Here is a 12,233-nt window from a genome sequence, read left to right on the forward strand (position 1 = left end):
GAACTTGTTTTAAGCTGTTTCTTTGAAATAACTTATACCAGATGCTATCTTACTTTGGTATCTTGATGGTTACTAACAAAAATTGTAAGGTATTGGAGGGGAAAAGATTAAATACATTATTATGACATGAGGTGAAGATACAAGTGGGGCGTTCTCCTGAGATTCCTGGCTTTAAAATTTGAGCTGCTATTGCTGTCCTGGCTCTGCTGCACAAGAATAAGCATGAAAAAATGCCCCTCTCTGCCACTGCCACTACTTGACACGTACTGGGGTGGATACTGGGGTAGTGCATGGGTGTTCAGCATTGCTGCACCTCATCTCTTGGCACTCAGACACCATGTCAGAAGGATCTGATTGTCCCAGTTCTCATGTTTGGAAACAGCAAGCTACTGATGCTGACAGCCAGATGTCTCACGTTCTGCTGTTTTCCACTGGATGGTTGTGCTTATCAGCAACCGTGAGGGAGAACAATGTCAATTGTACACATCTGTGTGATCAAAAACAGTCTACAGGGTCCATGTGGAAGGCAGTTGAGGAAGTCTGGAGCTGAATGTTGACAACAGGAACTGCTTTTGGAAACTTTTTTCCATTCATCATTCCAAAAGGTTGGAAGCAAGTGCAGTGGAGTCAAAAGGAAGTCAGAACTCTTGGAAATAGTTAATGTTTGTGTTAAGTATTGACACAAGTATTCCAAATGACTCATGTGAATACTCCTGAGCTTTCAGGAGCCCTTGCAGGCCTGGGGTTTCCTTGTCTTAGTTCAGTTCGCTGCACCATCCACCTGCATGAGAAGATGCTGCTGTAGGAGACACCAGCCCCGGCAGCTCATTAGGAGCACAGGCAAATATCACCTATTGCAGTCATTACAAAAGGTACTGTTATGGACTGTGTGCCCTGTTAGGTCAATGTGAGGTACTTGCAGCCCAATGGTAATAACAAGAACTATAATTTTAAGGTTGGAATCTCCTTGGATGCATTTTGCTTCTGTAAAAGTGCCTCACTGCATGCACCTGTGAGGAAGATGGTTTTACTGCAGGAAAACATCTCTAATTAGTGCTTTACAGGTTCTGGAGTAGCTTATTAGCAACTCTGACATCAGAAATTCTAGAGAAGTTGGTTCTTCAGAGACAGACTTAAGCAGAGAGAAAAGCTAGGAACAAATATTTTACTTCCCTCAGATAACATGATGTTAACCCGGTGCTCTGGGCTTGGACCTCCCCATCCCTCCTGGGACAGCAGAGTGTCTTGCTGGCACCAGAGCTGTGAAGCAACTGAACTAAGCCACACCCATACACCAGCTCTTACCCCTTTTGAGATGATGCAATATGGTATGGAATACAATATTATTGGCTAGAAGAAGTCAGGTGTTAGCTAGCTCAGCCCAGCTCAAATCAGCTGACAATCCTAGGCCTAGCTGAACTTTTAAAACCTAAGTTTAGGCCCACCTGGCTAAACCCATAACAAGGGATAAAATCCTTAGTGCATGAACCTGCAGTCCCTGTGGAGAGGGCAGCTACCATGTCAGATGGTAGGAATGAGGTGGTCGAAGGCTGCAGATGCCATCACTGTGCTGCTCCCTGCTGGGGGCAAGATCCCAACAACCAGCGTATGCCATGGGAGCTGCTGGCAGCCAGGCCAGCAAAGCCTTGCACTGGGTTTCCTGTCTGCTTTAGCAACCACCACAGAGTTGAATTGAATTAACTGATGGAGAAGATAAGCCCCAGGAGTGTCTCTATCCACAAAACAAGTTCAGTAACTTAATTATCAATGCTTCAGTGTGGATATTGAGTTCACAGTACTGCTGCTTAGCTCCAATGTGTGCTGGTGCAAACAGAAACCCCATCAGCTCAAGGAGCCAAGCCCCTTTGGTTGGAGCAATGGGCATTTCCTGGAGAAAGGAGGAATGTCAGGGTTTTGAAGAGTGCCCTTGTGTTGTCACCAGTTGTGGCTCTGACCTGCACAGCTCCAGGGTGGATTTTTTGCCATGAAATGCCAAAGTGGGTGTTTGCCACACAGGGACCATCGCTGGCTTAGCAGAGCAGACCTGCTCTTGGCTTTCCCAAGGTGTGCTCTACCTGTAGATGGAGAATAAACCCCATGCTGTGCAGCTTGGGATGTTGTTGCTGGGGAAGTGCAAAGAAAAATGACAGTATCAGACTTTGGAGTCAATTAACTGTGCACCAGGGTCAGCGTAGGTGTTATGTGTCTGGGTGTTGGGACATCCTCATGTTTTGACAGATGCTGTTTTTATAATGCACTCTTTTTTAGGCTGTGGTCAAAGTGTAATAAGGCAGTTGTATTTTCCTGGAGGAGTCACTGCGTTTTAGTGCTAGAGTATTAAATTTAGTAACACTTGTTTAAATAGGAACATGCTCCACTGAATCGAAAAGTATTTTCTCTTTTTTTTCCCTCTTCTGTGCTATCCACTCAGAGGAAGTGTTCTTCCTTAAGGGAAGTCGAGCTTAGTTCAGGGTGCACTTTTATTTTAGACCCTTTACAGGAAAGAATGCGGGTTGTGCTTTTGAATTTGTTTAAAAATATGTTATTCAGTGAGAATAGATACTGGTTTGGAGAAACAGAAAATACAGATGAAAAAGTGGAAAAACTTAGGGAAATACTTAGTTCTGGGTCTGCTGCATCCAGAAGAAAATATTTGTGTCTCTTTTTCATTTCATGACAGCCTTTGGACTCTGAGATGCACACACCTTTGAAAATCAAAACTTCTTTTTAAACTGTGTTTAAGACTGGAGAATTGCATAAGAAGGAAAAGAGAAGTGGTAGGTAAGTCCTAACCACTTGTATCTGACTGCAGACAGGTATGTAAATTGAAGGATTTAGTGCATGCCAAAACAAATTAATCAGCTAGAACAAAATTAAGCTTTTTGTTTTGTCAGATCAATGAGTGAAAGGAAATGAACTTAAAATTGCCTTTAAAATGGTGATTCAGCATAAACAGTAACTCATGATGCATCAGTGTCATGATAAAAGCTTTCTGTGTGACCAAGCTGGGTGTAGCTTTCCTTTGCCTGAGATGCTCTTGCTGTGTATGTGATCCCCAAATACATTGTAAGGAGATTATCACTGAAATTTTACTCAGCTGTGAAGGAAAAGGAGAAACATCTTGATATGCCAAAACTCAAGCAATGTTTGGTTCATGCCCCAGCAATGCTCCACCTTCTCCTTGTCTGAAAACTCTCCTGACTGCAAACTAAAAGCCTCCACCTCTGTTTACACGGAAAAAGCTTTACAGCAAAGGAGACTATGATAAAATACTGGTTTTACACATTTCTCTAGTTGCACTGGCTCTGCAGACCTGCTTTTATTGGCATCAGTTTTTGTGACTGCCTGACACTGAGAAGTGTGTTTGGGCTGCGTGACTGCTGCAATCAGCTGAACAGGACACACCTGGGAGGGGGCAGGTGCACCCCTCAGGCCCCTCTGCTGCTCTGGCTCTGGCTGCCCAGGCTCCAGGTGTTGTGAATTTTAGCTCCTGATTGCCTTCAGCCCCTGCTGAGTTTGCATCTGCCGGGAATGGGCTCACACCTCATTGTGGGAGGTGCAGAGCTGTGCTGTCCCCCTGGCACCAGGGACTTGCTTGTGCCTCATCCAACCCCACAGGTGCTGTGCTTCCAGCAATCATGGCAGCTGAGGGGTTAATTAGCCCTGGGGAAAGCTTGGTTCCTCTTATTTGGTACCTGAAGCTGCTAGAGAGGGTCTTCTACTTCTTTCCCAAGTGATGAGGCTTCTCTCCTGGGTTCAAGTAAGGTAAATATTTTCTTTTTATTTCGGTGATATACTGCTCTGAGATTCCACCAAATAGGGAATGGCTTCCACCTTTTTGTTAGGAGACCTTATGTGCTTCTGTAAAGGATGTGTCATGCTGGGTTTGAAGAGTAGGTGGTGTGGTGGGATATGTATGGAAGTGCTGTGCAGGAAATGTACTTCTGACCTGACAGTGGAATGTTAAATAAAGTCCTTTTATGCTTAGGTCTAAATGTTTGCATAAGGTTTTATTAAAACACAGCCCTGTTTTGGTTAGCTTAGCCCTATTCTGGGGTGAGGTAAAGAAATCCCTCTAAACTTGAAGTTTGTGGTCATTTAACTGGTTTATTTGAGTTGTTGTAAATTTGTATGTGGTGTGGTGAGTTTTTCAGGAACATTCTTAGTTTTAACTGTTTCAAGGTTGCCCCATAGCTGGAGGAATTGTGTGTCACGCATGACTTAGGTCTTGACCCATGTCCTCTCATCTATCACCACAAATGGTGTGAAAACCCTTTGCTAATGCAAGTTAACTTAGCAGAGGGCTTTATCATTTTCTTTCATAGGTAGAACACTACATTTCTACTTGAATTGCATGTGAAAGTGGGTCATTCCTGCTATTTGCCATCTCAGTGTTCATGTTGAGTTTTTTTGCTTGGTTGTTTTTTTTGCAATTGCTTTGCCATTTGCATGTCCATGGGGGAGCATATACTCTGTGCCAGTACCAAAGTGTTCTGACTTTGGGTAGAAGTGCTGTTTTAATAAAAGAGTATATCTCTGGAGCAAAATAAAATTTAAAGCAGAGACTCTCAACAAGCCATCAGATATGGTGTATGACCTAGCTGGCTTCTGCTGAAGGTGGTGGCAAGTGAGCCCAGCAAGCAGAGTCAGAGTTGTGAAACAAAAGGAGAGAAGCAGTGGGGCACATTTGCACCGCATGATGAATGTGGAGGAGACAGGAGGTGAAGCTGAGCAGAGCTGTGGAAACATGAAATAACAGGCACAGGAGTGGCATTGGCCCTGTGAGAGCCTGAGCTCTTACCAGACTTCCTGCAGCCTTAAGCAAGTTTAAGTGTCTTCTTGCTGATTTCATTACAATCCATAGGGGAAATGATCATGTTAAATGGATAGTTTGAAGAGAAAATAAACACTTTTGAGACTGCTTGGTGCTCAGGTACACTTGGGAGAGGAGCTCAGGAACAGATGAAAGCTTGGGTTACTCTCAGTATGAGAGTTAAGCTTTTCTGGGCCATGCAGTTCCTGGGGAGCAGCTGGGTTGCTGTTCTGGCCTGTACATACAGTCCACATAAAGCAGATGTTGGGGGGGGTGGGGGGTGGTGGTGTGTCTGTCTTTTGTATTTTTAAAAAACCTCATCCGAGTAATTTTTTAGCTGCTGAGTTCTTCTGAAATTCTTCTTGGAATACTAAGATGCTGTGAAAATTTTAAGTAGTACAGCGAAATAAGAGGTGTAAAGGAAAAAACCTGATTGGCTTGGATCTGTGAATTTATTCATTACTTGCTTGGATTTTATGTTTTTTAAACATTTTAGTAGTGTGTTGGTTTTTTTTTTAATTTTCCAAACTGAGATCAGTTCTTCAGCACTGAGCTGTCCTGTCCCAAGACAGGAATAGTTCAGTGTTTCATTAAATTCTGGTAGTGTCATAAGTGTTCAAGACTTCAGTCAACTACATTGCTTACAACTGTTTGCCAAGTCGCTCAGTGCTCTGTTACTGTGATTGATGAGATGTGGTACTTCACTTTGCTATTTTAATAGGTATTTGTGGAGGTGGAGTGTTGTTACCAATATCTTCTTTGAATGTAAGATAGACAACTGGAAACTGTGTAAATATTTAAAAGGAAATTTTCAATGTTGACACTGATGGAGAGCGGGATGAGGTTTAATATGGCCCAAAATTAGAAGAGGCTTTGGTGTGCTCATGTGACAAGGATTAAAAAGATACTAAGTAGTTTTATGTCTGTGTGACAGATTCTGTTGTAACTCATTTGACTTCTGTCCTCAAACAGAATTATATTACTTTTAAGATTAAGGTATCTTTGTAATCTGAAGACACTAAATAATGGTAGAAAAATTGGAAGCAAATTTCCACTGAATTTCAAGTTTCTTCTTTCCTGTCCTGGATTGGGTGGGGATGTTTAAACTGGTGCTTTGGGTTGTGTTCGCTTTCAGCTTTCTTTGAATCTGGCAATGTGGTCTCCATGGTTAGTGCTGAGGTAGGGTTGTTAACATGAATCTTTGGTCTGGCAACACACCTGGGATCTGGCTTTTTTTGTTTGTTTGTGTGCTTAGTTCTGGTTTCTTTGGCTTTTTGCTCCTGGTAGGTGCTACTAATAGTTTCAAGTAACTGTATACTGGTTTTGCCAAACACCTCCTTCCAGAACTTAGAAATATAAGTTCTTTTTATTAGTAGTTGTCAGAAGCCTAAATAATCAATATTGTAAAGTATGCATCCCAGTAGATCTGAAACAGTGTATTTTTTGGCTTAGTAATTTTAAATTTATGATGCATTTCCAGATGGTTTGAATTTTTGTCATCACACTCCTTAAGTAGAGAGGAAGAACATCTAAGACTGTATCAGCACTCCCTATTGGACATGAACTTGATTACTTTTTTCAATATTTCATTAGGAAAATAAACCAATATTCCTGAGTTGTTTTACAGCAATTGACTCTATCCATTTTTTCTGTGTAAAAGCTGAATGTGGTATCAAGAAACCACAAGAATACTGATGTGGAGAATTGCTTACAATGTGGGAAATACTGGAAATATTTCCATCTTTACTGTTACAGTGCTTGGGGAGTAGTGAGGGATAGCAAACCTCTGCACTGTCAGGTAACCTGTATCAGAGCCTACAAAAATGTGCTGGAAGCATTTGAAAGCAACTATTGCTAATATTTGCATGCTCACCAGTGGATTAACAGTTTCAGATTAATTATTTCTGCAATTTGATTTTTTAAAATTATTTTTTTAAGTATCTTGCTGTCCTCACAGCCCTATTTAATTACTGCAGAGAACCAGGTCAAAACTGTGCTTCCGTATGCTATTTGTAGGCTTTTCTGGTTAGCTGGGAAGCTGGGGCTGTCCTGATAAAACTACATACATTGAAGACTGAGGAGGGATGATCTGTCAACACATCCTCAGAAGAATTACTGATTTCTCTCTAAAAGATGTACTAATATCAGTTGTCAGCTGACTACTCAGCTGAATGTTGCCCCATGAGTTATTTGCTAAAAGAAAGCTGTTTCTTGAGAACTGTTAACTTGATAAATCAAATTGCTGCTAACGTAACTAAGGGTAACTTACTGGCATTGAGCTACTGCTTGTCATACTGTGTTGTGCTCTAATGGCAGTAAAGTGCCTGGAAAGCAATTTTATTGTTTACTCGTATGCCTGTGGAAATAGCTAATTTACCCTAATGACTGCATGGGACATAATTGGAAGTGAATTTTCAAGAATGCAATATTCATATTAATTATGAGTGTGAACTGGCCATCAGGAAGACTCTTATCTGCTTGATCCTCTTAAAGCTGGTAAACATCATTATCTTTCCTAATGAGCTATGATGACTGGTACTGTTCAACTCAGTGAATCTGTGTGGATGTCTGGTTACCAAAACAGTTTCCCTAGTGAGTTTTCACAGATTAAAAATGCTTTCAGGACCTCCACAGCTCCTGCACTTGCAAGATCTATTTTTTGGGGTTTTTTAGGCTTATATCCCTGGGAAAGTAGGTAGTGTGCGTAGTACTGGAGCAGTGCATTAGGAAAGCTGGATTCTCCTCACAGGTCTGTGCTTGTCTTTGGGTGACCTTAGGGAACTGGCCTTGCTTCTGTAAAGTAGGGCATGAAAAAGGGTAGTGGATGCAACCAAAGGTCCTGGGAGTGTTGAAATGTTAACAGAAGGTTGCCACAGGAAACTGCAGTGTGCTGGGGCCAGCAAACGTTTCTGTGCTTTCCTGTTACAAGGATAAATATGTGTGGGGCAAATGAAAGTCAACTCTTAAGACACAAAATGTGTTTACAGTGGAATTGTTAATCACTTTCACTTAGAGAATGAAAATACTCTGTAGCAGAGACACTGTATCAAATCCATAGAATATTCTTAATGGAGAGAACATTAGAAGTGTCAGCGTATTGGTTGGCTTAGTGTTACTCTTGCCTTGGTGGGAAGATATTTAAATATTTCATACTATGTAAGTCAGGAAGTAACCCGTTAGTTCATTGTGACCATATTTCCTTCCACAGTTGGTTCACCTCCTTTAGCTGCTGGGTTGTGGTTTGATAAGTTTGTAAGTGAAAAAATAACAATGGAGAAAGCCGATCCCGGTTGAAGCAAGTTTGGTTTTTTTATTAATGCAAGCACATCCAGTCAAACACAGAATATCCTGCTTTATGGTACAGCTTTATATTTAGCATTTCAGCTCAGAATAGCAAAACACAGTATTTAAGGAATGTATCAAACTGAGGAGGAAAAATAAGAAGGAACCAATGTAGATACTGCATGGTTTTCAAGTATATACTTGGACTGATTGACCGGTGAAGTGCACATTAATGTGAAAGCTCTTTTATACATTTACAGAAAGTGTTCTAAAATTGCATTTCAAATATATATTTTTCTTCTTAAATTTAAGCATCCCTTTGAAACTTCAATTACATAAACAAAGCTGATATACAATCCCTCATATAGTGTCTGACAATGTTACTAGCTAGAACATCTCTGAAAGTGCAAAACACTGTAATAATACAGTATAAATACTCTTACTGTCATCCGGGGCTGAAGGTCAGTACTTCAGCACAGGAAAAATAGCAGCAGGTCATAAGAATTCTTCCCCTTTTCTGGGCTGTTCTTGTTAACAGTTAGTATTCTACTTCTTCCTTGCCCATGGTATAACTTGCTTTTGTTTCTCTTTGATGTCAATGCTATGGGAATAGCAAAATGTTGGTTTGTCTCCCTTCCTTACCTCAACTTACTCTTCTAATTTTTTGTCAGGGGGTAAGTGAAAGAGGGAAAGCTCTTTTTAGTTTTTTGCCATACTATGGGGCCAATACAGCAAGTTTCTACTAAGTGATTGCAGACGCTACATAAGACAGTGGCACTGCTCTTGGTTGTAGGCACTCAAGCAAGAAGAGTCTGCTGGAATAAACCAGACCCTCAGTCCAGCAAGTCTTGCCCCTTCTTCAAGAGAAGGCAGATTAAGATAAACACCATCTACCCAAAGCTGGTCATTTTTAAAGAAGGCCTTGCAGAGGTCTTCTACAATGCTCTGTGAGGGAGGCTGTAACCATTGTCAACTCTAGAGGGAATTGATTTTTGTTGCTGTTTGTTAAACAAACAAACAAAAAACCCAATTAAAAACTATAATCTAATTATCTGGCTTAAGTCATTATCTTATATCCAGCCCCCAAGCCTTAAGAGAACAATTACTGAAAAGGACAAGTAGGTATTTCTGAATAATAAGTTGTTCATTAGACAAAATAGTTTTTAATCTGAGCCTATTTTTTTTTCTTAATTCAGAGATCAGATGAGAAAGCAATTTCTGAACTATGTATTTTCTTTCCTGAAAATGAATACCTTGAAACTTAACAATAGCTCTTCAGGTACTCCTTTGGATATCTGAATTAGGTTTAAACTCAAGACTAAAAGAAGAAATTAGAAATGGGTTTGCAGGTCACCTCTAGTATTGGAACTGACCTGGCAAATGTTTGATTAATTTATTATGGGGTTTGCTCTTAAATTTTAGTGGGTTCTGGCTCCGACACTTAATCATGCCTGGAAAAGAATAGAAAAAACTTACATCCTAAATTGGTCTCTGTTTTAATGGTCTGTAAGTGCAGACTAGAATCTTCAAAGGAACCAAGGGAATTAAATGATCAGTTCAGTGGTGATGAACTCTTCTTAAGCTTCTTTTGGAAACTTTAGCCTAAACTTCAAAGTGGTCATCTGAGTTTAATTCCCTTTCCCTAGTCCATGATGATTTTTTATTTTCCAAAAACTCTTTTTGAAAAAACCATATTAGGCCTGTTTTGCAGAGATAATCGTTCTCTTCAAACAAAGAAACAAAAAAATCCCTGATTTTTCAAAAGGAAAACACAAACTATTCTGACAGCCAGAATTTAAAGGATGGTTCCCAGAAGTATTAAAACTTAGACATGTGTGCATCGTCACAAGTGCACGCACACATACTTACACACAAACACACATACCCCAGCAGTTACCTCGTCTTACCTCTTTAAATCATGTAACAAAAATAGGTTTGCTGCACCATCAGTGTTACAGGCAGGTATACTCTACTTCATGTGCCACAATTCTCCATTTTATTTAAAAAGTACATCGTAGCTGGTTTTGAGACATCCATATTTTTATTTCCTTTACTTCCAGTCCAGCTTAATAAGGTACACTAAAGGAGATCAGTACCTTGTAAGGCACTAGTTTCTGATGTAGGAGAGGAACACGCTTACTGCAAATGTCAAAGGCCTTGACTCTACAAACACTTAACACCTGTGAACAGTTTTGCTGATTTGAAGGAGAGCCTTCATTTCAAAGCTAGAGACATGTTGAGTGTTCTGTAGGATACTGGTCCAATGGAGTATTTAACCTGAACACTGGCTTCAGTTGGGATGTGTGTTTTAATTTTTATTTGTTTTGGTGGAAGTAATAAAAAATAAAAATTTGGATGCTGATAGAATAAGATCTCCCCAGGGATACCATCTCCCATGATACATTTCATCTCTGAGAACAGGGCCCTGCCCTTATATTTAAAATAAAAAAACAAAACCCTTCAGTAAGTGCCTTAAGGTTGACATGTGAAATATTTACCACGTTTTATTTCATAAAAGTTCCTGTATATACAAAACAGACCTCATCCAGTGAGGTCTTTGTTAGCTCAGTCCAAGTCTTTCATTCATGTTGTAAAAACATGTTCATGAGATGTGCTTCAAAGTCTGCAAATCAGATCCAAAAGTCTCAGGCTCTATTAAGCAGAGTTGTCCTAAAAGATGAAGTAATAAAAAGAAAATAAATTAACTTCTCTATCATGAGGTTTTTCAGATTTGGCAATAGATCTATCTTGCATCATTAGCTGAAAGCCTTTCTTCAAGGGATAGATTTAGAACTCCTAGAAACTGGAATACATCTATGAATTTCAATGAAGATACTGGTGTTAAATGAAACTTTAACTTGCATAATGTTACCTCAGGCCCTTAGGATCCACTCAGGCATATAATATGTTCCTCTGTCATCCTAGACTATTGTGTGCTGAACAGTGTTGAATTTAATGGAAGGTACATTGCACTGGTCATAAGTGAAAAAGCTTACTTGGACTTTGTAAGGAACACTGGGATCAGTAGGAAACGGTGTCTCATATAGGACAATACAGTCATAATGTAGCTTGACTGCAGTTCAGGGCCTACAGGCTTCTGTTCATTCTTTATCTGGTACAAATATGTTAAATCTTAATGTTTAACATGATTTACAAAGGTCTAAATCTCTCTGCCTTGGCCTCGGTATTGGAAGAAATTTAATGAATTGATCTCATCAAGTACGTGGAAAGGGTGCTTCCCATTCTCAGAAGGATGAGGAGTCATTGAAACGTTATCCCTTAGAGTAGGCTCACAGAGTATTTCTAGAAATTTTCATCCCTTTGTAAGGTTTGTAAGTGCACAGCTATGATGAGAGCACCTTTTTAGTATCTCTAGACATTTGTTTCCCTGAGAAAAACGTGTCTGAACACTACTAAAAATGTAGATTATTTTTACTGTATTTGATAGCCAAAACAAAGGTTTCTCAGTCCCAGCAGTGATCTTGCAGCCTTAACATATCTGTCTGGAAAAGCTGTGTTAAAATCACTGAAATTTTTCAGATTAGAATTTTGAAGGAAAAATAATTATGATTTAAACCTGGGAATGTAAATAGGACAAAAGAAGCTGATGATCCCATGCCTCTGTGTCCGCAAAAAGACTCATGTTCTGAGGAAGGTTCATACCTGAGTGTTTTCCAGCTGTCTTTTTCCATGTGGTTTTCTGGACCTTCACTTTCAAAGGATGCAATGAACAGAGCTAGTAAATAAAATAAGAACAATCAGATACGTGGGTTCTTTAAATGAAAAACAACAAAAAAATACATCAAACAATATAGCAGGTAGAACATAGCAAACTTCATAATGACATCTGCTCTCCTCAGAAACCAATATGGAAGTGATAAATATATACTTAGCAAATACGTTTTTAAACGTTAATATTTTTCATCTGCGTATTCTGTCTGCATTTCAACAAATAGGAAGACTCATTTTAATGTCCAAGAAAGAATTTTACCTTCTTCACTATAAATAGGTGCTGTGAGTAGATAGCTCTGGATCTTCTTGTCCTTTTCGAAAGGACACTCAACCTGCTTCCATGTCAGGAAATCATGAATCTGTCTTGAAATTTCCCAGAATTTCTGCATGAATTAATTAAAAGAGG

General features: G+C 39.8%; 1 protein-coding gene across 5 annotated transcripts in view; it reads right to left on the minus strand.

Annotated features, from left to right (window-relative positions):
• Nucleotides 1–8,097: 8,097 nt before the first annotated feature.
• Nucleotides 8,098–12,233, minus strand: part of RASGEF1A (RasGEF domain family member 1A) — a 152,495-nt gene continuing 148,359 nt past the window's right edge. For all 5 annotated transcript variants that reach the window (XM_071563353.1, XM_071563354.1, XM_071563350.1 and 2 more), the window contains 3 exons: nt 12,087–12,210; nt 11,759–11,831; nt 8,098–10,765 (listed from right to left, as the gene is read on the minus strand). In XM_071563353.1, the coding sequence (XP_071419454.1) occupies nt 10,741–10,765; nt 11,759–11,831; nt 12,087–12,210 (222 nt within the window). In that variant the 3' untranslated portion in view covers nt 8,098–10,740. The remainder of the gene's footprint in view (nt 10,766–11,758; nt 11,832–12,086; nt 12,211–12,233) is intronic.

Source organism: Pithys albifrons, chromosome 9 (genome assembly GCF_047495875.1).
Source record: "Pithys albifrons albifrons isolate INPA30051 chromosome 9, PitAlb_v1, whole genome shotgun sequence".
NCBI lineage: Eukaryota > Metazoa > Chordata > Aves > Passeriformes > Thamnophilidae > Pithys > Pithys albifrons.